At 40.5% G+C, this 27982-nt stretch overlaps 1 protein-coding gene and 1 long non-coding RNA gene across 7 annotated transcripts; both read left to right on the forward strand.

Annotated features, from left to right (window-relative positions):
- The first annotated feature begins 994 nt into the window (after positions 1-994).
- FMR1 (fragile X messenger ribonucleoprotein 1) lies at positions 995-27692 on the forward strand. Of its 6 annotated transcripts, none has more exons than XM_083486124.1 (16): positions 995-1848; positions 6065-6117; positions 8889-8982; positions 11016-11087; positions 11742-11890; positions 12510-12603; positions 12698-12814; positions 14120-14290; positions 14408-14486; positions 16357-16466; positions 18692-18754; positions 21588-21674; positions 22406-22601; positions 23465-23644; positions 24565-24647; positions 25738-27692. In XM_083486124.1, exons 1-16 carry the CDS (start codon positions 1798-1800, stop codon positions 25897-25899), a joined length of 1761 nt encoding a protein of 586 aa, XP_083342250.1. In that variant the 5' UTR covers positions 995-1797; the 3' UTR covers positions 25900-27692. The 6 variants fall into 6 exon arrangements, with proteins under 6 accessions (XP_083342250.1, XP_083342252.1, XP_083342251.1 ...); XM_083486126.1 differs by having other exon boundaries at positions 1032-1848; positions 25743-27692; XM_083486128.1 differs by having other exon boundaries at positions 1191-1848; positions 8889-10306; positions 10494-11087.
- On the forward strand, positions 18106-18419 carry LOC310698723. The gene is made up of 2 exons (XR_014521717.1): positions 18106-18242; positions 18291-18419. It is a non-coding gene; the product is annotated as an uncharacterized lncRNA (long non-coding RNA).
- Positions 27693-27982: the final 290 nt, after the last annotated feature.

Consider the following 27982-nt stretch of genomic DNA (forward strand, 5'->3'; position numbering starts at 1 on the left):
CTTTTGGCTACATTCTTCCAGTTACATTTTTCTATTCTAGTTACATTTTCTAGTGTAAGAAAACACTTTTTAGAAAGATACAAAAAGGTGATACATTTGATAAGTCAACAGTTGCATTCCTCAGCTACATTCTTTAGTGGTATATTACAGCGATACAGATGTGCAAGATACAAGTAAAAAGATATTTTTTTGTTAGCATAGAAATACATAACACTGAGAGGTTCATTTATTAACTCCCCTCTCTGATCATGGCTTCTCTTATGACACATTGGAAGACTCCTGAGAGGAGAGGCCCAACGGAAGTCCTTCTTCCTGCAGCACACAGTTAACCTGTGGCGGTGAGGGCCACCAACTAGGATGGCTTTCAAAGAGGACCGGTCAAATTCACGGAGGGTTAACATTGGCATAAGACTGCCAACGGCTACTAGCCACAATGGCAACCGGTGCTGGAAGCCATGTGTGAAGCCAGGGCTCTTGCGCCACAAACAATGACGGGTAGGTCCCTGTGGGGACAGGATGGGGGACTAGATGGGCTACAGGCTCTTTTTGTGTATTTGTGATTGTCACACTTGGAAACAACACACACACAGTGCAAAAACCAAAGCCTCTTATATGGTTTTGACTGCGTTCTTATTTCAATTGTATGTTCTGGTACTTTTCTTCCTCTGAAAACAAAATGCATCCTCTTCCTTCTCCCATTGTTAAAAGAAAGAGTCCAACAACAAAAACCCTCGCTTCACATTTCCTCCCTCAGCCCGCCATTAACGGCCCCATGCGCTTTTTGAAACCTAGGAGCGCCCTCCCGTTCGGCGCCGACTTCCAGGATTTGAGGGGGCAGCTTTCTCTCCCTAACATTTCATTGGGCGGCGCTGCCGTCACTCTTTATAGAGTATATTATGAAAAGGCGGGATTGGCGGAGGAGGCGTCGGCGTCGCTAAGCAGCCGTTCCGCGCTCACGACTCGCGCGCGCCCGCGCGCGCCCCCGCTTGGCCTCAGCCTCTCTTGACCCGCCATGTTCTTCTCGCTTTGTTGCGCGAGATCGCGCTCCATCCATCCGCCCACCCGCCCCGCTGCCGTTGGCCGGCGCGTGAGGGAGCTCAGCCTCTTGGCGTTCGCGGGAGCTCTCGCGAGAGGGCGCGCGAGGTTAGCCCCGTACTCGCGAGCGCGAGCGCGCGCTCTTGCCTCCGCGCAGGCGCAGTCGCGAGGCCTTTTAAACCCCTCTCCCCTGCTGCTGCCGCCGCCCCCTACCCCCCCCCTCCGCCTCCGCCGCACGCACTAACTACTGCTGCCTCTCCGGCCGCCGCCGCCGCCTGCTTGGGGCCCCGCCGCGTCACGTGACGGCGCCAGGTTTTTAATGTTTACATTCGAAGCGGGCGGCCCGCGGCGGCGCCCCTCCCCCGCTCCCCGCCTCATTCTCCTCAGTCGCCTCAGCAGCAGCAGCAGCTCCGGCTTCAGTCTCCTCAGAGGCGTCCTCCCCTCAGCGACCGTTTCGCTTTCATTTCCGGGCAGCAGCGGCGGCGGCGACTCTCGGCAGCCCCAGCCCCCAGCACCACGACAACGGCGGCGGCGGCGGCGACGGTGGTGGTGGCGAGCCGCGTCGAGGAGGAGGCGAAGGAGGAGCAGCAGCAGCCGCTCGCCGGCCTAAGCCGCCGCCGCCTCTTGCTCCACGCGCCCGCCAGGGACACGGAGCCCGGAGGCCACAAGAAAGGAGGAGCAGGCGGCCGCGGCGCCGCCGGCTGCCTCAGCCGAGGAGGGCCTTCCAGCGCCGCCAGCCCAGCCTCCTGCCCGGCAGCAGACATGGAGGAGCTGGTGGTGGAGGTGCGCGGCTCCAACGGGGCCTTCTACAAGGTAACGGGCGGCGGAGGGGCGGCCTGGCGGGGAAGCGGAGGTTCAATGGGGTGGGGGGCAGGCGCCCGACTCGCCAAAGGGGCTCCGGGGCTGCAGGTAGGGACCTCCGGCGACCTCGCCACCTGCGCCCTCGCCCCACCGTCGCCCTTTGGCGATGGCCAACAGCCTCCTGTGGCTGAAGGGCTGCGGGGGTTGGGTTTTTTTTGGGGGGGGAGCCCTGGCCCCTCTCAGTTTGGCGGCCGGGGTACGAGTTGATTAGGGTGAGTTGGGGCGCGTCCACCTTGCGCGTTCCTCTTCCCTCAGGCTTTGGGCTGACTGGTGTCCTGTTGCCTGGGGGGGGCGAGTTAATGGTTTGCTTTGTGTCTGTGTTTTAATTATTATTATTATTACTACGCGTTTTGTGTTTCCATCTTGCATTACTATTCCTTAAGTTTGTACACCGCCTTTTTGCGCCGCCAGCCGCCCCGCGGTCTGCAAAGGGAAGGTGGGCGTATGAATTTAAAGCGTGATTTTTAAAAAAGTGCATCGGACCCAGCCGCTCCTCCTCCCGCAGCTCGGTCCTGCCGCGAGCCGGGCAGAGGCGCCCCAAATGGGAAGCGCCAAAGACCCCGAGCAAGAGAACGGGGCTCCCTCCTTGGGGCTTCCAGCAACTGGAATCTTTTACTGCCTCGCAGGCGGCGGGGAGGGTGTGTGCGCGCACTTTGTCCGTGGTTTTTGTTGTCATCAATTGTACTTTTTAGTTGCTTTATTCAGCGCACGGCAACCCAAAACTGCAGACGGACAGACGACACACCCACCTGCCTGACATAGATAGGATAACTAATATGGAAAAAAGAAATGCATGAAAAACATCCCACCTGCTCCCAAATGGCCAATATTGGTGGTATATGCAGTTCATTTTGGGTGTCTGTATATTATATGCGTATGCTCATGGGGTCGTTTTGGTAAAGAGTAGGTGTCTGAGTTGGGCAGTAGTTAACCCAGCTGAGTTGGGGATACCTAGTTTTGATGAAGGGGGTTAAGGAGTTGAGAGGGTAGGAGGCTAGTGATGCCGTGGTTTCTTTCCCTGGATGATTGAGGCATGCATCCCAGAAGCCTTAAAGGTGTATTTGGGGACCTGGTTAAATATAGAAACGAGTGGGGGAAAGTGTAGGTTTTGAGGAAGAGTTGCAGGAGACATTTAACTTGGATGAGGGGATTCTAGTAGGTGAAGTTGAAAGAGTGTGGCAATACATGGTGAGATGCCCAGTCTTTGTTGCTCCAAGTGCACCCAAAATTTGTAAAAGTTTTTTTAAAATTGAATCCCCATGAGCGCCTTTTTGCATAGTGTTAACTAACACTATCACTTGCTTCAGGTAGGTAACCGGGTTGGTCTGACACAGTTGAAATGTATAAAAAAATTGTCCAGTAGCACCTTAGAAACCAACTAAGTTTGTTCTTGGTTTAAGCTTTTGTGTATATTTCAACTATTTCTTGCACCTGTGGTTCAAACTTGCATTGGTCTTAGGTTGGCTTCTGCAACAAATCAATAGTTAACTTCAAACTGTTAATACATTTGTATCAGTTGGCTGAAGGTTCTTTTTATTTTTCCTTTCACAAAATATTCTCAACCAAATTATTCAGGCATCCTCAGCCCTGTTTTAGCCCTATTGAAATCAAAATCACAATTATTGTGATTCAGCTGCTAGCATATTAGAGTATTAGACGTATTCCATTTGATAGTGGAGAAATTGGTTTAATGGCAACATTCGGAACATGAAGTATCATTTATTGTGGATTTAATTCAATTATCTGTAATTTCCAAAGGATTCAGTGGTATCAACTTCTTAGTTTTCCTAAGAACAATACCTAGGGCATACCTAGTCCTCTAGGCATTGCAGTTGGTATAGAAATTGAACTAAAAATCCTAACTTGAGCAGCTAGGATCTGCTTAGATTCTTCGAAGACATTTGTGCTTAAAATAGTTTATCACTGTTAACTTTCACTTTTTATATAAACACTAGAAGGTAGCTCTTAATGCTTAACACTAGTAGATATTTGGGCATTGTTTCTTCTCTCTGTTCTTTTTGCATCAACTTTGACAAAAAGAGTTAATACTTAGCCTCTTAAATGACCACATGGTTTAAGAATATAAAACCAATCAAACAGGCCAGACCTAACCAGTAGTTCAGGTGGAAGCTGCCTGCCACATACACTTGATGGAATTTTCTATTTAAACGATGCAAAAGAATCAAGAAAGAAGTTGGGAATTGGTTTCTGCAAAAGTTACCTACTTGTTATTTCCAAACAAGACAGTTAATTTCAATGTATCAAGATAGTTGTGTCCAAACAAGACCATTGATAGTTATTAGTGGGGGTTTCTGATACTATTTCTTTTATTCCGATGAAATAAGTGTGTTTTTACTTTCTAAATGTGCAGGTTTATTAATGCTGCTCTTCAGCTGCAATATGTACAGTTAAATTAATTTGAATCCAGCTACAATCAGCAACTTACTTAAATAGTACTAAATAAAAACATCTGCCTATAATACTAGGGAAGCATGCAGTGGTTCTTAAAAGTTTTCTATTTCAGGACTGCTGTGGAGGGTTGCTTTTTCTGAGTCAGAGGACTTGTGAAAAGATTCCAGATTAAAATTCAGAAGTTACATTTGTCCTCTCTGAGCCTAATCTTGCAATGCTAGTGCTCAAATAGTGACAACTACTTATTCACTGTGTGTGTGATACCATACTTTCTAAACATTTGAGCAAAGATGTTCTGGGGTGACTGGATAGTAAATCTGCAACTTTAAATACTAACTTTAAACAAACTTTTTGCTATAACATACCATATTTTTCGCTCTATTGGACCACAGGACGCACCTAGTTTTTAGAGGGGGAAATCAAGGGGGAAAATATTATTCCACCCCCCCAGCCCCAAAGAGCAACGGACAGGCTGTGCGCTTCCTCTTTAGCCTTGAGCAGCATCTGTAGCCTTGCACAACGGGATGGATCGTGCCCGCTGTCCACCGGGGCTGGACTAGATGACTCCTGGGGTTCCCTTCCAACCCTGCAAATCTGTGACCTCGGAAGTTGTTGGGGGTCTCCACCACTGGAGGCTTTTAAGCAGCGGTTGGGGGGCCATCTGCCTGGCGTTCTTTAGCTGTGATTCCTACATTGTGAGGGGGCTGGGCTAGATGACCCTCGGGTGGCCCTCCCAACTCTATATAGTCCTACACTTCTGCGGCAGGAGATCCACAGCCACTTCACACAATGCCCACTCCCAATTTTCATTGGAGAGACATGTGGCTTCACTGTCTAGATAGGTAACCCCCTACCTGCCACTCTTCCCTCACCTCACTTAAGCCGAGGGAATTCCTGCCCAGAGAAGCTCCCAGGTGAGGCAAGGGTTAAGATCTACCTTTGTATCCTCCCTCTTTCCCTTTTCTCTTCTTCTTCTATGCTAGTTCCTTTTCTTGTGTTTTGTTTAATCTGTTTTTATTGTATACGGGATGGATCGCGCTCGCTGCCCAGGCTTCCTCTTTAGCCTTGCGTAGCCCCCGCGGCTGGAGAGGCACGCACGGCTAAAGAGGAAGCCCAGGCAGCGAGCGGGATGGATCGTGTTCGTTGCCCGGGCTTCCACTTTAGCCTTGCACAGCCTCCCGCGGCTGGAGAGGCGCGCACGGCTAAAGAGGAAGCCCGGGCAGCGAGCGGGATGGATCGCCTTCACTGCCCGGGCTTCCTCTTTAGACTTGCGCAGCCTCCCATGACTGGAGAGCTTGCGCAAGGCTTTTCTAGAGGAGGGAGAAGGGACTGACTGGCCGCGTCAGTCCCTTCTCCCTCCTGGGGAAAAGCCCGCAAGAGCTGCACGAAGCTTGTGTGTGGCTCTTGGGGGCTTTTCCTGCTTGCCTCCCCCCCTGCATTCACTCCATAGGACGCACAGACTTTTCCCCTTAGTTTTTAAGATGGAAAAACTGCGTCCTATGGTGCGAAAAATACGGTAATAGTGATAACATGCATGCCATACATATATTTTGGTACCCTTTTGCATTTGTCATTTTTCTCTTCCATGCATGTAACGTGCATAAATTCTTAGCATAGCCAACCAACTGCTATATTGTGCCAGTTTGTTGCATTTAGAATAAGGGTTCAGAGTTTCCATATTATACCATTAAGAATAATTTGTATTTAAATGATATCTCAATACTAATACCTGTAAATTCTCACTTCTCTTTTGCAGGCTTTTGTGAAGGATGTGCATGAAGATTCAATAACGGTTGCATTTGAAAATAAGTACGTATGGTCCTGGTACTGACTTGAATAGTTTTAGGAGATGCACTTATGAATTTTATATAATCTAGAAATGTTGTGGCATTGCGGTAGTGAATAAACTTAAATATTTCTCTTGCAGCCTTGCAACCAGTGTTTGAAACTCCCTTTGTTCTAGGTGCATTGTTCGACAGGGAATTTCATTAGCATGAGCAGTTTCTGAGCTCTGGGCCTAATATTTCCTATTAAAACTGCAGAGAGGAAGGAAAGGAGGACCTTTTTCTGCCTCACTTCCAGCTACTCTCTGAAGACTGGAGAAGAAACCTTCTTAAGTATATTAGGGGTGGGTGGGCAGGGGAAGGACTAGACCATGTGAAAAATGAACATAATATTTCAGCTGCAATTCATTCATTTTCAGCTTTGTATTCTTGTTATTAAAAAGCACGCCTAGACATTCTGTTCTTGCACCCATAACCTAGGTTTAAGGTGCCATTTAGCTCCTAGCTTTCATATCTCTAACACTGCTTGCAACTACTTACAGAAGCGGTTGCCTGCCATTGCTGGCATTTTCTTTGGAACTCGAAGGCACTTGGTCAAATGTTGGGGGCAAATGCATGCTATTAATTTCTCACAAGTATATCCTCACCATTAAGCACATGGGAAAAAATGAGTTGCTGTACACTTAAATAACTCCTCCCCTTTATACCCATAGCTGAAGAGTTCTGTGCATAGAGATGACTATGTAGGTTGGTACTGGGATATTTTTTTCCATGTAGGGGAGACATTTCCCTAATGCTGTAGAATAGTTTATAACCTGAAGAATTGTTGAGAAGTTTTATATAGGGAGATGAATTAAAACAAACAGCATGTCTGTTAAAGATTAATCCATTTCAGCATTTAACATTATTGAACACTAAAAATTGTTTTCTTGAATGATTTAACACACTAATCTAGTTGTCTTTGGTGAACGAATTACATGTATAAATATTATTACACTGCTTAGATAGTTTTATAATTAAGTAGTCTTAATCTTAAGAAAATAATATCAATTGCAGGTTCAGTTGCTCCTTTGAAAGCTACCTTCAAATGCTAACCTTTTGCATTTCTTTCTTGCTCCAAGATACGAAGTTGCATACCTGAACTCAGGAAGCCATAGTTTGTGGTTTTTCATGAACATTCCTTTCTTGGCTCATTGTCTCTTCCCTGCCAGGCTACGTAGGAAACAAGTCACAATCCATGGTTCAGACCTTAATGTTAAGCCAGGAATTGTGTTTTCTTTTCTCCATGCACTCTCATGTAGGGGACAAATATACCAGAAAGAAGCAGCCAGGGTAAACCATTAATTCTGGTTTATTGTGACTTACAAATGATACCTGTGAAAATGTTCTGTCTTGACCTCTTGTATGACAAAGTGATAAACTCTAACCAAAATGTGCTATATTGAAATCAGTGAAATGTTCATGTGATGCATTTCACTCATGGCACTCATCTTTTGCTGCCAACTCACATTACTTTTGGTAATATACTGCAATGCTTCTCTGCGATATCTCTTAAAATGGGAGGTTAACTGTTTAACAGTCGAACACTTTGTTTCGTGTAACAATGCAAACCTGAAAGTCTTAAGAGCACCTAAATCAGGACATGTTTTTTTGGCTAAGGGTTAAGTTACTATGATTAATAAAGTAAAATATAAATATTCTGAAACCTGTCTTTCCCCCCCTTTTTGATGTCTTTTGTTAGGGTTTGTGATTTTGTGTTGACTTAAAATAGTGCTTCAACTGTCAATATACTGTTCTAAGATTGATTCCTCCTTTGGAGTTAGTTCAAGAAGCTGTTGTGCTATGACTATTACTCCTATGCATTGAAAGTGAGGATTGGAGAGAGCATTTATACAGTTTGGGGCATTTTAAATTGGAGGTGCACAACTCGAATTAATAATAATAAGAATTTGAGTTGTGCACCTCCAATATACACATTTGTGCACGAGCCTTCAAAACATTCTATAACATTAGGTATAATGCTAATAGAAAAGCATGTGTCTAGAAGTTCTTCCTCTGCCTCCGTTTCAAATATTTTTTCAGCTCTTATCAGAAACTGATGAGAAATAAACTTCCTGATATCTTCGCCTGCCAATCTGCACCATGTAGGATCCCTCTTTAAACTTTTTTCAGACATGTTTTTTGCTCCACCACTGTAATGACTTTTCAGCAACCTTATTACAGTACTTCACTTTTTTCCTCAGCAACCCATAGCATGATATTTTCACTAAACTCAAAATTAAGATGAAGGAGAAGCTGTGCAGTCATAATGATCCAACCATTATTCTATTTTTGATATTATTGAGTGCATTAAACAAAGATTAGAAAATTAGTGTTTTACATTCTTGGTGGGGGACTACAAGCTGTCAGGAAATAAGTTACAGTTAGTCCATAGGCCTTCCATTGTGCTGGTTTGCCTTAAACTTTGTCAAATAAGTCAAAAGAAATTTATCTGGGACAATGAGTAAAACAGCTTTTGGTTACACTTTTAAAAGGCTATTTTTTACTATTTCAGAATTACAAAGATAAAAATCCATCTCTTTCCCTCATTTAACACTCTTTCCAAGTTAGTTAGCTTATATAATCAGTCCATTGCAGACTCCTAATAATTTTGAATTTGTTCAGATTATTCCAGCTCACAGGGTTAGGGTCCAGGTAAGTAATCACTGGCCACTGTTCTTTATTGATGTTGTGTACTTTCTGCTTCAACTGATTCAGTTACTATTTAATAGCCTTTGCTTTTATTTTGTATTTCAGTTGGCAGCCAGAGAGACAGATTCCTTTCCATGATGTCAGGTTTCCTCCACCTGTGGGTTACAATAAAGATATAAATGAGAGTGATGAAGTTGAGGTAATAACTGTTTTAATTGAAGTTTTTAGGTCAGGGAAACATAGATAAAGTTGTAGGGAAACATAGATAAAGTTGTAGGTTTTTTAGAGGAACATAATTGCAGTCTTTGTTAAAACGTTGTTAGGCTACTTTTTCAAGCAGTGTGCATCAGAAGCAATTCACACCCATTAAAAATCCATTTGAAAGAAACAATCACACAAAAGATCTAAACCAAAAGAAATCGTACAGGCATAAGAAATCCAGGAAAACAGTAGATGTCAGTGTGTGGACATAAAGGTACAGGTGTGCATGCAGTCAAAATAGAACATTTTTCTGTTTACACTTAGATTTTCACATTGAGAATCTTACATTATTACTAGTTGACAGCTGATGGTGTATGCAGGATGAGTGATATTACATGCAGACTCCAGAAGTGTCAAGGAGATCATTTTTAGCAAAAAATGCAATTCTGCTAGCTAGGTCTTCAAAAGAACCCCAAAGTGCCATACTTTCATCATTCTGGGTTTAATTTTTTAATTGCTTTTTTTTTAGAAAGATAGCTTGCCAGTTTGAGGTAATCTAGAAATAAAACTGTAAGTAGAAAAAGAAATATTAACAGAATAAATCTGGTTATTTTCCACAACTTCACTAATTCAGTGGAAACAGGACTATAAACCGTCTTTTCTATACCCATCAGAGATAATTTACTGTTGCATGTCTCTCCTTAATTGTAGCCTCAATCCCACATGCTACATGCATCGAGAGCTTCTCATAGAGATCTGTCTTAACCCATCCTGATGCCAGGCTGCTGCTGATTTGCACTTCAGCACAAACCCTATGTTGGGCAATTAGTTCAAGTCCAGCAGAGATTCTTTTGCATCTCAACTTGGAACATCCAGCAACCTGTTACTCAGTCTCTAGCCCTTGGCTCTAATCGTCGAGCAGCTTGCATGCATTGGATTTAAAGCAATGCTGTGGGTTTTCTAAAAAATTTTGAGGATTGAAAACTTTTCATTGACCCCAGCTGATATAGTTCTAACATAGTGTGCTTATTTGCCTGGTTTTTATTAAACTAAAAGCATGCACGGTTTTACTTGATCTACAAATATTTCAGACCTTTTCCAATAACCCAAAATCATTTGAACTGCAGTGTTTGTTTAAAAGCTTTACTTGGAAATTCCTAACTGCACAATCCTCTACATGTCTCCTTAGGAGTTAGTCCAGCTGAGTAACAACTGGCTTACTTCTGGGTACTTGGTTACAGACTTTCAGCAATCACATATTTTCCCCATATGTTTAATGAATTTGTTGAGGGTAAGATTGTGCCCACTGGTGCTGTCCCACAGTTTGCACGTATTCAGCTGTTTACACCATGCACAACTGTATTGTCTGGTACAAACTATATATGCATATAGTTGTACAGAACCTGCTCAGAGCCATTCTCAACTTTCTCACACTGGCTGAGGCAAAGCCTGATGCTACAATCCAGTTCCCCTTCCATGTATTCATTGAACATGTATGAAGAACCAAAGTATAACTGAGAAACTGCTCAAACTGACTCTTAATGCATTCAGTTTGGTTTTTTGAAACACTGTATATTTTAGAAATAGAAAGCTTGCTATTGAAAGAGAGTAGAAAATATACATTACAGATTCTTTCCCCAACACACTTGCCTTGAAAAAACTAGCTTGCAGATCACACCCAGATGAAGTGCAGGATGGCTTTGAATATGGCTAGACCATGTACATTTAATACAGCAGAATGGTTATGGTGCTGCAACTCAGTGGTATGTAGGGGGATATGAATAATAATCTCTTTTCAACTCCTAATTTCCAGTATAGTGGGGAGCATTATTAGTGTGGTGTACTGTTTTTCCACTAGATCATAGAATTGTAGAGTTGGAAGGGTCCAAGAGGGTCATCTAGTTCAACCGCTGCAATGCAATCATTTGCTCAATGTGAGACCTGAACCCATGACCCTGAGATTAGGAGTCATATTCTGTGACTGTGTCTACTGCATAATAATAAGATATTCTACACTGTGATTTTGTTTAGGTTTATTCCAGGGCTAATGAAAAGGAACCATGTTGCTGGTGGCTGGCTAAAGTGAGAATGATAAAGGGTGAGGTAGGAATATATATATTTTAATATTCTGGGATTGACATGTTAAGTGTAGCTTTTGGGTTTCAAGTTCTTGTGGGTCTCTTTTCAAGTACTTCCAATTTATTGGAAATTTCCTCCTAGAACCCTAGTTTAAATATCTGTCAAAGGGATGCAGACGGCGCTGTGGTCTAAACCACCAAGCCTCTTGGACTTGCCGATCATAAGGTTGGCAATTCAAATCTGTGTGACAGAGTTAGCTCCCATTGCTTTTTCCCAGCTCCTGCCAACCTTGCAGTTTGAAAGCATACCATTGTGAGTAGATAAATGGGTACCACTGCGGCAGGAAGGTAAATGGTGTTTCTGTGCGCTCTGGCACTCATCACAGTGTTGCATTGCTCCAGAAGCAGTTTAGTCATGCTGGCCACATGACCCAGGAAAGCTGTCTGTGGAAAAACGCAGACTCTTAGCCTGAAAGTGGAGATGAGTGCCATACCCTGTAGTCAAATTTGACTGGACTTAACCGTCCCAGGGTGCTTTACCTTTTACCTTAAATATATGTTAAAGCAAAAAAAATGTAGTTTCTCCCAGAAGTAAGTGAGACCCCTTCGAAGTACAGTTGTAGCACACATCACTTCTCAGTTAAACATTCTCTTAGACAATTTTGTTCTTTTGAATTAGTTTTATGTAATAGAATATGCAGCCTGTGATGCTACCTACAATGAAATTGTCACAATTGAGCGCCTACGATCTGTGAATCCCAACAAACCTGCAACAAAGGATACGTTTCATAAAATCAGACTTGATGTACCAGAAGATTTAAGGCAAATGTGAGTATAAAGATCTTTTATAAAGAGTTTTAATCCATTTTTTAAAGTTTGTAATACCATCTCATTACAGTTTTTGTTCTCCTCCAGTAACAACAAATGCATGACTTTTACAAAGATGTTTACAAATGCATTGCAGTTTAGATAGTTCTGAAAGCCCTGAAAGGCATTGTGTACAGCAACATAACATTTAATTAAAATATTGTATTCATTGCAATGTATTCATGAATATGAATGATTAGGATGCCACATCTCACCTGTCACTATTTAATTGCCTGTACATGTATGGGGCAGATAACCTAACTAGTTGAAACCAAATGAAAATATGTAAGTATAAATTTAACTACTGTTGGAGGCTTGTGAATTATTTCACTTTTAGTCACTTAAATATCATACATGACTCAGGTCTTTTTGCTAGACTGTGGCATTTCATTGTTACTTGTGATAAGGGCAGGTCAGCTAAGAAACACAGTGGAGCTCTTGGGCAGCTCTTCTCTTACCTCACACTATGGTGCAAAGCATACTAGGTGATACTGTTCTTCATGCAATCCTGTGATTGCTTTACGATAAGATGGTTCCATTAAATGAACATTCTGAATTTTTTAAGTACTTTGTGTTTTAGGTGTGCTAAGGAATCCGCACACAAGGACTTCAAGAAGGCAGTTGGGGCATTCTCAGTCACATATGATTCTGAAGCCCATCAGCTTATAATTTTGGTATGTGTTTCTGCTTTTGATGTATTCAAACTGTTTTACATTGGATGTGATACTGATCAAAGATCTCTTTTCCTCCCGTCCCCAAATTCTTTAGTCTATTGATGAGGTAACAACAAAACGTGCAAATATGCTCATTGATATGCACTTTCGAAGTCTTCGCACCAAGTTATCATTGATTATGAGAAATGAAGAAGCAAGCAAACAATTAGAGGTACTGTATCCATTTTTATTTGAAAAAAACTGTACTGAAACTCCACTAAAGTTGTATATGCTCTACTGATACCTCTGTGGAGAGTTTTCAGGTGGTATACACTTCTGGGTTTGCTGCGTTCGCAACCCAAAGTTTACGTATCCAGAGGGATATGTAAGCGGAAGTATGACTGTATTGGCCTACTGTCCTAAAGAGGTAGATAACACTTTGATATTTAATTCATTTCTAGCAGTAGCCCTTGAAATAGTCCACTGTAGTTTCCATTTTACAGGCTTGCCTACCAGTAACTATTGAGACCATATAATTTGAACCTAGCTCAACTTTTGGAATGGTGAATACCATAGATTCCAGCGTATTAGGTGCCAATTGGGGGGGGGGTGTCGTCTTATACGCTTCGGCAGCTTCGCTGGGCAGCGGCAGTGGGCGATGGGCTGCGTGCCGGAAGGAAGCTACCCAGCGATGCTAAGCCGGCTTTGCTGGGCGGCTTCCTCCCGGCGCGGAGCCCATCACCCACTGCTCCTTCGGAAGCTGCAGCAGCAGTGGGCGGTGCGCTCTGCTCCGCGCTGGGAGGAAACCGCCCAGCGAAGCCGGCTTAGCATTGCTGGGTAGCTTTGCCAGGCAGCTTCCCCCAGCGTGGAGTGGAGCCCACCGCCCACTGCAGCCATACCCAGCGTATAAGATGACCCCCAACTTTTTAACCTCTTTTCTGGGGTTAAAAAGTCGTCTTATATGCCAGAATCTACGGTACTTTAAAATGCTAACAGATTTTCCACACGTAATTGCTTTGCTAGCTTAACTGATTCTATTTGGTACTTTTTAAGGCGTCTCAAAGAGAGCGTGAGGAACTTTGCTGATTTTGCACTCCTCTAAAGTTTCATTTCTAACGAAGAATGCATCTTTCCACAGAGTTCAAGGACGTGGGTGGCACTGTGGGTTAAACCACAGAGCCTAGGACTTGCCGATCAGAAGGTCGGCGGTTCGAATCCCCGCGGCGGGGTGAGCTCCCGTTGCTCGGTCCCTGCTCCCGCCAACCTAGCAGTTCGAAAGCACATCAAAGTGCAAGTAGATAAATAGGTACCGCACCAGCGGGAAGGTAAACAGCGTTTCCATGCGCTACTCTGGTTCGCCAGAAGTGGCTTAGTCATGCTGGCCACATGATCTGGAAGCTGTACGCCAGCTCCCTTGGCCAATAAAGCGAGATGAGCGCTGCAACCCCAGAGTCGGTCACGACTGGACCTAATGGTCAGGGGCCCCTTTACCTTTATCTAAAGTTTCATTTCTAACCAAGAATGCATCTTTCCACAGAGTTCAAGGCAGCTTGCTTCACGATTTCATGAACAATTCATTGTACGTGAAGATCTAATGGGTCTGGCCATTGGCACTCATGGTGCTAATATTCAGCAAGCCAGGAAAGTACCAGGTGTGACAGCTATAGATCTTGATGAAGACACTTGTACATTCCATATTTATGGGGAGGTGAGTTGCATCTGTTTCTCTGTTTCTCTCTCACTCTCACACGCACAAACACAAACACAGCTCTGATTCTAAGACACTGCAACCCTTTAACATCCATTTTATTTGCATTTCCTATAGGATCAAGATGCAGTAAAGAGGGCAAGAAGTTACCTTGAATTTGCTGAAGATGTCATCCAAGTCCCCAGAAACTTAGTAGGTATGTTGATTTGAACTATGATTTTGAAGCTGTTCGGAACCTAAGGCCCAAAGCAGGGAGTAGTCGAGTGCTGGGATACCAAAGAAGGATGTCAAAAATGCCATAATGTTTTCAAAAATGCCAAAGTTCTAGTGCTTTATTAAAGAAAAGTGCATGCTTATGAGCTTGTAAGTTTTGCTAGACTTTACAGAAACGGCAGCAAGGAGATGGTGTGTTCATACCCAAGCAAACATTCACACACTTTAGATACAAAGCAACATAACCACTTTGGCCTGATTTCCCATCACTGCACCTGACTGAATGAGGGCATAGGTGGCAAATACCCAAATCTCAGATAGCTTCCCATTTCCGTTCTCAGAGCCCAGCAGCCAAACCCCACAGATAAGGATAACATCAAAGCTAGCCAATTAGTCGATATCAAAGCAAGCGAATGTGAACATATATGAGCTCATGATTACATCAACTACCAATTAATTGTGGCATTTTCAGAAAAAGAAAAAGGTCAAGAAAAGTTCACTGTTGGTTCAAAAGCTAAGTCAGTGCTCTTTTCCTTGGAAAGATCAGAAGACTATTTGAAACATGGCTATACTATTCTTTAAGCTTCAGTTGTGATACATGTGTTGTGGTTTAACATCCTAACAATACACACCATAAAAAGTCCACACATAGCTTCTCAAAACCATGCATTAGACAGCTTTGAGTTAAAAGATGCTTATTAATAGAATAAGTGATATATTTTATCTATTAATTGTGTCTCTTACTGGATCCAGCGTCTAGCAATTGATCACATGCACTAGAGCCAGGAGATGCCATCCTGCATATTACAAATATCTAGGAAGCCCATATGGATAACTTTTTGCTCCTCTTTTGTGCCTTTCCACTATCTGAGCATTTCAGTTCTCAAATTATGAATACTTGACTTGCTAACTAAACAGCATAATATTTACTTTTCCTCATTGAGAGAGACATTATTTTGTCCACTGAATCAGCACTTGCTTACTTAACATTCTGCACCCCAAAAGCTGGAAGAACCACTTTGTTTAATTGAAATAAGTGTTAACATATTTGAATTTGATTTCAGTTTCATAATTAATTAGTTTATTTATAAATGTTATAAGTTTATTTTGTTTATAAAAATATATCATAAAAATAACAAAGCAGTTTACAATAATGACTATATCTAATAAAACACACCCAAAAATCCAAGACCCTCTGCTAACTGTTATGGAGAGATGGAGTCTTAATTATCCTATTTTTATATTCTTAAAAGTTTAGAGTCAAACAGAAATCTGCCTCTTGCGTTTAAGTAGGTATAATCCTGCAGTGCATGAGGATCAAATAACTGCAAGTTATAGGGTTGTATGAAGACTAGTTACAGTAACCAGGTAGCATACTTGCATTTTCAGGAGATAAACTGATTAAAAATGGGGATATGAGATTGAAGTTACTGTTTTTAAAATTGTGGTTTTTTTAAAAAAAATTCATTATGCTAATCATGATCTATAACATCTGGAACACCTGATTTGGATTAAGATGAATGTACATTGCTGTTTTGTAATAATGTGGGGTTTTTGTTGTTGAGTTAGTCCAATTTTTTAAGCCATAGGCTAGTAGAAAAGCGTAAATACGATAATCAATGAAGATGGAGCATGTGTGTGTGCATGGTTCTCAATCTCACAGGAAAGCTTCTATGTGCACTCAACCAAATTCACTTACAAGCCTCATGGAAGGGAGTGGTTGGTATGCAAACTTTCTGTAGCAACACATGGTTGAAACTTTCAGATAGTTGCTGAAAGATCTTTTGTGCTAATATTTCTATTTGTCTGAGCAAAACCCTAAATTTTCCATGTTGTATATGTTTTTATAATAGGAAAAGTTATAGGAAAAAATGGAAAACTCATTCAAGAGATCGTGGATAAATCAGGTGTTGTAAGAGTGAGAATTGAGGCTGAAAATGATAAAAATATTCCACAGGAAGAGGTATGTGAAGTGAAATAAAGTGGACTTGGTTTATATGCTGTTTCATATTTAGCGAGGGTGGGGGGACAGATGCAATTTCCTAAGCACTGTCCATTTCTATTAGAAAACTTATGCATATAGGTTCTAAGTAAACAACCCTGCCTAATTATGTTTGATCTTTTTAAATAAACCTCTGTTTTAAGAATAATATTTCATTGTACAGTGGTACCTCTGGATGCGAATGGGATCCGTTCCAGAGCCCTGTTCGCATCCTGAAGCAAATGCAACCTGTGCGTGCGCGGGTCGCAATTCGCTGCTTCCGTGCATGCACGTGACGTCATTTTGAGTGTCTGCGCATGCACAAATGGCGAAACCCGGAAGTAACGCGCTCCGCTACTTCCGGGTTGCAACGGAGCGCAACCCGAAAATGCTTAACCTGAAGCTACTTCAACCCGAGGTATGACTGTACTTAAAAGTGCCATTAGTTATCCTTATTTTTAGCCTGGTGAAATAGGTCGCTATTTCCATTTTAGAGATTAAGACCTTGAATTAGGAGAGAGGGGAACTTTCCCCATGAATACACAGCAGGTCCATGGCAGAGGTGAAATTTAAACCAGGATGCAAGTCCCCGGAGTAGCTTATCTGATAACATTAGCTTGATATTGTTGAAATCTGAAGGTTTTCCTTTATTATGTTTGGATAATTTGTACCAGGGTGGATTTGATTTAAATCAAATTGATTTAAATCATTTTTAATTTTTTTATTCAGAAAGACTCATTCTTGCTGGTATAATCTTAATATTTACAACCAGAGGAAGGTTTTATTTTAGGAATAATAAATTTTCAGAGTAGTTTTTTACAGTTATATTAAAAATTACTGATTTGGTTATACTATTAGAAATACATAGGCAGATAATTATGAAATTACTGTGAGGTTTAATCAGTAAACTGTTTATATTTGGACAACATTTCTGCTGTACTTTATTGGAAGGAGAAAAATGATCATTTCCTAAATAACAATTTAAGCAATTTCTTTAACTAAAGCAATAACATTGTAGCATATGTATACATGTTTGTTAACTGGTGTGGTTAAATGTTTTTGTTTAAAAAACAACAACTTAGTTTTAGCACACATGAAAAACTTAAAACAAATCCTCATTTCCTGATGCATAGCCTTTGGACCATAATGTAACTTAAATAGAAAACTATACTTAGAAAGATTTTTACTCCAGAAGCATTTTATTTTTAAAAATCTGATTTAAGTCAAAGAAATCCTATTTAAATACAAAAAAAATTGATTTTTAAAAAATAAATAAAAAATCATGGATTTTTATCCACTCTGTCCTGTACATTAATAACAAACAATTTTCCATGTATAAATTATTGTGTAGTAAAATGTCACCATGCACATACAAGTCAGTATCAGCAGACTTGTGTGAATCCCAAGTTTTTCAAAGGTATAATGAGGATTGCTCAATGGACATAAAAAATTAGTTGACTGAGGAGGGGGGCGGGTATGAAATGGAGAATTGTGAAAGAGACTGGCTTAGAACCCAGGCATCTTAAAGGTCATAATACAGACTTCCCTTTTTTAGGTTCTGAAAGAGCAACAGATTCATGTATGGGAACATCGAGAGTTGTATTTCCATTTCAGAATTTAAGTATATCTCACAGCTTAGGTTTTGGTGATGGTCTTTATATCCTGCTGTATCTTATGGGCTCAGAACTTTAATAGATTGAGTCCAAAGTTTGGTGGTGGTATTAAGCCAAAAAAATTGTATTGTAATTTTTTTATACAGTTTTGTACAACTGTACAGTTTTGTACAATTGTAATTTTTTTATACAGTTTTGTACAATTGTACAGTTTTGTACAATTGTAATTTTTTTATTGTACAGTTAGTGCGAATAGCATACTTGTCACTTGCCTTTGGTTTTTTTATCAAACACATGTATTAATAAATATTTAAAACACAAATCTGTTGCATTGGCCCATTGCATAGTTTCTTTGGAACTATAAAGTGCTTGTATGGTGACCATATCTCAAAAAGCAGAAAGTAACTACTGCAGAGAGATACTTGCACACCAATGTATACTGTAAATTAGGCATATACCTATTTGCAGTTTTCAAATGCTTCTTTAAAAGGTGGGTTGCAGTGTTTATATCCTGTCAAGTTTTGAGTTGAAGGTTCTGTGTTAACTCCTATGTATTTAATGACATCACTAATACTTGCATTCCTTACACTGCAGGCGTTAGTTGTGTCATCAACTGTGGCAGGGAGAAAGCAAAAACCTGAACTCAAAACTTGGCAGGTAAGTAACATTGAACCTCCCCTCCCCTCGTTTTTTCTCTCTTCTTTTGCAAGTTGATTTAACACTTAACGTAAGTGATAACTGAAGGATCATCTTTTAACATGTAACAATGGAAGGGGAAGGCATTGTTTGCTGGGGAGAGGATACTGTTGGAGAGGTGGGGGACCCAGATTTCTACTGGCAATCTGCTCCCAATCTCTTGCCCATTCTCTATGTTTAACACTCGATTGGAAGCCACCCAGAGTGGCTGGAGAAACTCAGTGAGATGGGCGGGGTATAAATAAATTATTATTATTATTATTATTATTATTATTATGTTAATCCCTTTCCCCCTGGAGGCGTAGGGGAATTAGAGGTGTCACTGAACTGTCTTTTTCCTCTTGGGAAGGCTGCAAATCCTTCTGGACTTTGCTCCCTAACTTTACAAAATGTAATGTGTCATTTAAGTGAGGTAACCACTCCCCTAGGACTATTGTGCCCTCTGATCTGCTGGTCCTGTTGATGAACACCAGGCCGGTACTTAACAAAATCTCAGATCTGATTCTGGATAAGGGAACAGACCTGCCACATATTACCAGGACCTGGATGAATCAGCTGGTTAAAATCTATCTGACCCAGCTTTGCCCACCTAGGTACTCAGTGCATCACCAATCCAAATTAGATGGTCTGAAGGGGACTCATTGTCCACAAGGGTAATTATGTTCAATATAATAATAATATAATAATTTATTATTTATACCCCAGCCACTCTGGGGCAGCACCCATCAGAATATTAAAAACCTGATAAAACATAAAATATTAAAAACTCCACTAAACAGGGTTGCCTTCAGATGTCTTCTAAAAGTAAAATAGTTGTTTATTTCCTTGACATCTGATGGGAGGATGTTCCACATGGAGGGCACCACTACTGAGAAGGCCCTCTGCCTGGTTCCCTGTAACCTCACACCTTGCAGGGAATTGCCAGAACATGAAACCCCCTCTCTTCTTTCCTGGGCGATGAGAGTTGTACCTGGTGTTTGGTCAGAGAAATTGATTGGGGCTGCTATGGGTGTCCTGTCAACCTCAGAAGCCCACTGTTGAAATTCTGCAAGGCAATCTGAGGAGATAATTGCCTGCCTCCATGTGAAGCTAAGTGTTGCCATTGATAAAGTTTCTGAAGTGTTCAGCGTATCATCCTGTCCATTTTTATGGAATCTGTTGCAGTTACTCATGTCTGAAGATGTACACAAGATGTATGCAGCTTGCTATATGCTCTCTGCCCATGCTCAGCTCATCTGGTTTGCATCTAAGAGTTGGGAACACTGTTTTTGGATTGTTTCATTCCTGTACAGGTTCTCTCCCACCTTGTGCTGGACGACTCTGCCTGGGTCCCTTTCATCATTCCCATTGCTATTTAATACTTATATGAAGCTGTTGGGTGCATTCATTTGGAGGTTTGGGACAAGGTGTCACCAGTATGCTGAAGATACCCAAACAGCTACTAAATTCTTACAACGTGTAGACACTGTGGATGGGCAGTTTCCAGGCCCAGCAATTGAGTTGTATACCAGCTCTGGATGGAGTTTTACTCTCTCTAAAGGAGCTGGTGCATAGTTTGACTCTGCTGCTCAACCAGTTGCTACCTCTAGAAACCCAGCTGGCCTCATTGTCTTGGAGCGTTTATTACCAATTTCAGTTGGTGTGCTAACTTTGACGGTTCCTGGACAGGGATACCCTTGCCATGATGGTCCACGCAATGATAAACTCATGATTAGACACTTTCAGTGCTCTGCACATGGGGCTACTCTTATGCCTGGTTCAGAAGTTGCAACTTCAGATGTGTTCATGGCACACTCAGCATTGAGATCAGCATCTGCTGCCTACTTACTTGTGAGCCAAATTCAATGTTTTGTTGATTTTATCCTGGGATGAGGATATCTAGCAGACCACCTCCCACAGTACAGATCAAGCTAATTTGTAAGATCTTCTGAGGAAACACCACTGGTCAGTTCAGGACCAGCATGTTGTCACTTTAGGACAATGCAAAAGTGGGGCTTTTCAGTGATAGCACCCACTTTCTGGAATCCCCTTCCTCAAGTAATTCATGAGGAAGCGATAGTACTGACTGCCAAAGAATTCTTTAAACCTTTGTTGGCTTATACCTTCCTCAACTGACTTGTTTTTGTCTTTTTCTTTTTTACACTGTTTGGCTTTAATTGAGATATACAGGTAGCTCACAACTGCTTGCATGTGAGATTTCAACTTTGCACAGTAGAAATAACACAGATTAAATACACGAAAGGCAGAGTGGTTTTTTTGTGCAGTTCCCCCGCTCAGAAAGAGCTTTTAAGTTCTTCCTCGCTTGCGGGTTGGAGGGTAGGCCTATTCAATGCAACAGCTCCAGAAGATAAGGTTGCTCCCCCAGGGGCAGTTCCAAAGCGTGGTTTTTTGTATATATGCACCATCTCCAGAATGTAACCCTCATGTAAGTTGTGAGTTATCTTTATTATGAATAAATATAATTTTATAGAATTGTATCGAAAGTTCTACTCAGAGAAGACCCATTGAAATTAATGGACATGACTAACCTAGGTCCATTAATTTCAGTGAATCTACTCTGAGTAGAACTTAGTTGGAAAGAACCCACAGTCTTTATGTAAACCACCTGGAGACTGATACTTTATTATTTGCTTGTAGTATTTTATGTTGCTTAACAAAATTCACATAGATTTTAAATGCCATCTGGAAAGTTATGAGTATCGATAGAGCTAGGAATGTTCATTCTTTTCCTAAAGAAATTGCAATTGCTATGGCTTTGCACCTGAAGATCTCTGATTCACCAATTTCTTTCCAGGGAATGGTTCCTTTTGTCTTTGTGGGAACCAAGGACAGCATTACGAATGCCACAGTTCTTTTGGATTATCACCTCAACTATTTAAAGGTAAGGAAAAAGAACATACTTCGTGGGGAGTGGAAAAGTTAGCTTAGAACAGCAATGTCCAACAGGTCGATCGTGATCTACTGGTAGATCCCTGTGAGGTTTTGATAGATCGCGGTCGATCTCTGGCTCCCTTTCCTTAGTGCCCCCAAACTGACTCCTGCCCCCCTCGCCCCCCCTCCATAGCTGTATGATCTCTGGGAGGGAAGATGGAGCTTTCTGGAGCTTTCTCTGCTGCTGTTTTGATCCATAGTGATCTTTTTGTGAGTGTCTTTACCCCTTTGTCCCTAGCCTTTCCTCCCAAAAAAGCTTTTTTTTTACCCCTAATAAAAGCTCAACAGATTTGAGCTGACCCCCCCCCCCAAAAAAACCCGGGGCTTTCCTCCTCCCCCAAAAAAGCTCCACAACTTTGAGCTGAACCCCAGAAATACCCCAAGGGTATATCACTGCCAGTTTTTAATTCTGAAAGTAGATCTCTGTCACTTGAGAGTTGGCCGCCCCTGGCTTAGAACAATGGTTTGTGATATTTTTCTGAGTTTCTAAGCTGATTCAAATTCTGATGTTAAATAGCTATGTAGGAAACAGAATTCTTAACAATGCTGAGTAACTGGTTTAAATCCTGACATTATCATATATTTCTTAAGCCAGTTGTGAAAGAAGCCAAACCTCTGACCAAGACACTTAATAAGATTGGTTAAAATGGCAGCAACGTCCTGTAACTTATTTCTCTATAGGAAGTGGATCAACTGCGTCTAGAGAGATTGCAAATAGATGAACAGCTTCGACAGATTGGGGCCACTTCCAGACCACCACCAAACCGCACAGATAAAGAAAAAGGATACATGACTGATGATGGCCCAGGCCTTGGAAGAGGTAGCCGACCCTACAGAAACAGAGGGCATGGGAGACGTGGACCAGGCTATGCTTCAGGTAGGTAACTTGGATTGTTCAGACTTGTACCGTTCTGATTTGTTATGTGCCTTTATTTGTTATGTGGTTGAGTATGTCTAAAAATGTGAATGAGTTGCAGATATGGAAATAAATGTGACTTCTGCATAATAGTTGTGACACCTACTATGTTCATTGTCAGGTTCATTTGGTTATGTCTTAATGTCCATTCTGAAATACTATACAGATTGAACATCTATAAATTTAGCTTCATTAATGTACTAATGTACCTTAAGTTGAAAGTAATGTATTGAGTTCAAAGATCCTAATTTCTTATCTAGAAGGAAAAATTACCTATTCCATTATCCATAATTGGATAGTGAGGTTCTCATTTGTTTCTGGGTGCTGTATAACAAATTACAAAAACACAATGAAAAGCTTTTATTTTTACTGAAATTTTGACATTGTCATGTGAGCTGTATTGGTCAGTGTCTACAAACTGTTGTGAATATAAGTCAGTCTACACATTGTTCTTGTCACTACTTGCAGTAGTCTTAACAAGCCGTTCTGTACAATTTCTTCACACATGCTACATGTAATCAGGACTCTTATTGCCGCTATGTTAAAGCAAATTTTAAACAGCAGCTCATATAATAAATTCCTCTTCATTCTTAGCACTAGTGAATTGAGCTGAGATCCCTTTTCTGAAACAGATAAGCTGCTTAAATTAAGACTAGAACTTTACTTTTACATTGCCCTTGCTGAGAAATATTACAGAAACTATATGAAATCAATATTTTAGAAAGAGGCTAGTTTTAACCGGTGGGTCATTCAGTTGGTTGGATTTTTCTAAAATATTGTGAAAATAGACTGTGGTATGTCTTGGTTTTTTTAAACTTTGATAGGAGCTAATTCTGAAGCATCAAATGCTTCTGAAACAGAGTCTGATCACAGAGATGAGCTTATTGACTGGTCATTAGCCCCAGCAGAAGAAGAGCGTGACAGCTACCTTCGTAGAGGAGATGGGCGAAGACGTGGTGGAGGTGCACGTGGTCAAGGAGGAAGGGGTCGGGGAGGTTTCAAAGGTGAGTATGATTATGATACTACATGGCAGATGAGCTATTAGAGCTCTTGATCATGTCCTGTACAACTGGTGTGTGTCTGAAATGAAGAAATGAAGCTAGTAGATTTGCTGAACAACATTGTAGCAGTAACAAAACAAAAAAAACCCTGTTTAAAACTGAATCGGGCTAAACCATATTCCATGCAAACTGAGGAATGGTAGAGGCAAAATAGCAACTGGAATTTCCAGAAAGCAAGGAGTGAGAGAATACAGAGGAGAAATACATATCATTAAATACTGTTGTCCACTCACAAGAAGGACACCAAATCTGCCCAATTAACAAGCTGTTTTGTTCCTACACAATATATGTCCCTAAAGTTGCACAGCTTGGGGCATATCAAGGCAGGTTTGCTATAGGTCCCACCCTAAGCTACTGATTAGAGGTTTTTCTGTGACTCATTTCCCTAAAATGTTTTATGATTTTTATCTATCTTAATGTGTGAACATCTAATTTCCACCAGAAATGTAAAGCATTCCTTTTTTTACATTTGTATATCACTTTCCTACCAGTATACTCAGTGCAGTTTACTATTTAAAAAGTACCGTATTTTTTCCATGCATAAGACACCCCCCACCCCAATGTATCAAGACGACACTTTTTTTAATCAAAGCACCGGTATATTTAGTACCATATATTTAAACAGTAGCGATCAGGTTGGACAAAGGTGTTGAGCTTTTCTTCAGCAATCACAAGCTTGCCCAGTCCACCACTAAGCCTGCACTGAACACAAACCCCTGTGCATTCACCATCTGTGTATAAAACAACCCCCAGTTTTTGACTAATTTTTTAAAGCAAAATATTGTCTTATACTCAGAAAATACGATAAGATCCAAAGAACAATAACAGGGAAGACTTTTCTAAAATCCATTTTTGATGTGCAGGAAATGATGAACAGTTGCGAACAGATAACCGTCAACGTAATTCAAGAGATACTAAAGGGAGAACAGCAGATGGGTCACTTCAGGTAAAAAAATCATTTGTTTGTTTATTTATTTATTTATTACCTATGCACTCATCAGCATCTGCATAAATGGAGTTGCTCTTGATAGTCATGGAGTGATGCATCCATGCACACCTATCCCTGTCTGCATAAGAGTCCCACCCCCCTGGCAATTCTGCAACTTCACATTTGGTCATTGGAAGTTGCCTCAGTAATGGTATATTACTACCAATGACTGAAGATGTTCATTAGCCCAAGGGGGAGGGCTAATTTTTAGCAATTCCTCCTTCATTCCCTTGTGTGCCCCTAAATCTGACTGGGTAAAATGAACACTTTGAGCTGGTGTAGGAGGGATGGGAATTACCGTATTTTTCTCTCTATAACACGCAATCGACCATAACACGCACGTAGTTTTTAGAGGAGGAAAATCCGTAGGCATGCCATCCGTAGGCATTCGCTCCATAACACGCACAGACATTTCTCCTTACTTTTCAGGAGGAAAAAAGTGAGTGTTATGGTGCAAAAAATACGGTACCTAAAATTGTCGTCGCCTCCCCCAATTCCGCTGGTGGTTACCATCCATCAGTGAACAGACACCATTTGGTACCACCCAAAAAAATTTTATTTAGGTTTTTAATCTCCATCATTCCCAAAGGATCAAGTAGAGTAATACTTTTGAACAGTTGACTTAATAAAAGCTCTGAAATGCATTTTTAGAAATTAGAAATCCTGTTTTTCTAAAAATATACAAAAATAAACCACTGCTTAGCTTTAACTACTAAATGCTTACCTGTATAAGATCAACTTCCATCTTATTTGGAAGGTAAATTCCAGGTTTTGTTGGGTTTGCCTAGGAAACCAGTCCTGCAAAATTACTAATAGCTATGATACATACAGTCAAGTGTTGCAGAAAGTTCTGACCTTTGTACAAGCCTAAATGCCTAAACAGTATTAAAAATAAATTTGGTTCCTTTTAACGTTACACTTCTAGAATATATTTTATTTGAAGAAGGGGAAGAACTTCTTAGATAAAGTGCTCTCCAACGAGTCTTGATAAATGTTCCTTTTTAAATTATCAAAGGGGTATGCTTTATATAACTCTAATTTGTTTCAGATCAGAATTGACTGCAATAATGAAAGGAGTGTCCACACTAAAACATCACAGAATACCTCCAATGAAGGTAGCCGGTTGCGCACGGGTAAAGATCGTAACCAGAAGAAAGAGAAGTCGGACAGCGGGGATGGTCAGCAACCGTTGGTGAATGGAGTACCCTAAACTGCATAGTTTGAGAAGTTATATTTCCTAAACTGTTTCAGTAAAACTTATTCCACATTAGATAAACTTATTAGGCCAAAGACAAATAGTAGGCAAGATGGCGCAGGGCATGAAATGAATATAAAAAGTTCTTTTCGCCTTTTTTAAACATCAGTATGCAGTTTTTTCAAAATAAGATGTTTTACTTGCATTAAAAATACCTTGAACTTCTGGAAAAATTGCTTTTAAGTACATATTGCACTTCAAACGATGAAATAATCCATTTGTTTGTTTATAAAATAATGAAACTGTACATAGGTATTTCTGTTCAGTTGTACCATTTCAATGAATTGGTCAAAATCACTGCTAAATTTCAATTTTTAGAATAAATAGTGTTTGCAGTAATCAGATTGGGCTTCTGTTTTCAATCTTTTAGGAGTTACTCACCTTAAACATTAAAAGGTTCTGTTTTATGTCCTGTGTCAGTTCACATTTTGGTTCACTTTTTCAGTATTTTAGTGAACCTCTCGATATATGTGTAATGTAACTAAATTGTCATTTTCCTTAGCAAAAAGTTGTATGATCTGTGCCTTTTTTATATCTTGGCAGGTAGGAATACTATATTTGGATGCAGAAATCAGGGAAGCTGAGTTGGAAACACTAAATGTACAATATATGTAGCAAAACTTCTCCAACAATTAGTACTTTATTAGAAGAATGCATGCTTTCCATATTTTTTTCCTTGCATAAACATCCATTTAGGCAATTTTAAGAACATAAAATTTATTTTGCACTGAAATAATGGCAGATTGTGTTACTGAGATAGTGTGTTTTGTTTTTGTTTCCTTTTCAGACAGGACAAGAGAAGTTTTTTGTTTTGTTTTTGTTTTGTTTTTTTAAACCTATTTCCATTTGTGATAAACTAAAACAATTCATGGTTACTGAGGGAACAAATTGTAACTTGTTCATAAGCTAGTAGTTTGTGCCTGCTGTTGGCCAGAGGACCAATTTTAAATAATAGCTTTCTTTTTAGTTCCCCTACATTTTTGTTTGAAATTTGGAATCTGTCTCAGATGAGAAAGGAAGTTGATTTCTATATGTGAAACTTAGAAAAATTCAGGGATAGTGTAGTTCAACAGCCTTGGAAACAGAACAGTCTTACAAGGTCTCGTGTACAAGTAGATTCAAAACATGTTACTGAAGTTGGCATTAAGTTTAGTTGCCCATAATAGGGGTGGGGGATGCTTTTTATTTCTGATCATGAATGAAATTGTACTTGCAAAAAAAAAAAAAAAAGTGTAATAGGACTTCCATTTTAAGCTATTCTGTTTTTCTTAAATTACTCCAGTAGGAGTTTGGGTGATTATGTACAGAATTGTACAAACCTGGCCCTTGTATCTGCATGTTGTGCATTTTTGTTTCTCTGCTGCTTTTTCTCCGCCCATCCACCCCCTTAGATACAAGCAAGTATATAAAAATGGCAACAAACTGCACACAACTTAACAAATATTAAAAAGTCTTAAATATTGCCAAACTTTAAATGTTGATTTCTAGTTATTTATTTTGGGGGAATGTATAGTATTTGAAAAAACTGAAATTGGTACCTTGCACACATCATCTGTAAGCTGTTTGGTTTAAAATACTGTAGATAATTAACCAAGGTAGAATGACCTTGTAATGTAACTGCTCTTGGGCAATATTCTCTGTACATATTAGCTACAACAGATTGGATTTTATGTTGACATTTGTTTGGTTATAGTGCAATATATTTTGTATGCAAGCAGTTTCAATAAAGTTGGATCTTCCTCTGCTAATGGATGTTGATGCAATCTTTATAAATGATTGCTTTTCAAAAAATCAACTTAAAAAGAAGCAAGAACCTATTTTATTTCTGTGTTAAATTGGAAACATTGTTTACTCCAGATGTGTGAAAGCTGAAACATTTTCAGTTTCAAGGATTTGGCTGGTAATGTGCCATTACTGGTTGAACAGTACATATTTAGCAATTATATGCACTAATTTTACACTCAAGGCTGACTTCAGTAAGGTGCTAACTAGATTTGACTTACTAAAACTGTAATAGGTTAATCACATTTTCAAATGA

Source organism: Podarcis liolepis (genome assembly GCF_965112155.1).
Source record: "Podarcis liolepis genome assembly, chromosome: Z".
Classification (NCBI taxonomy): domain Eukaryota; kingdom Metazoa; phylum Chordata; class Lepidosauria; order Squamata; family Lacertidae; genus Podarcis; species Podarcis liolepis.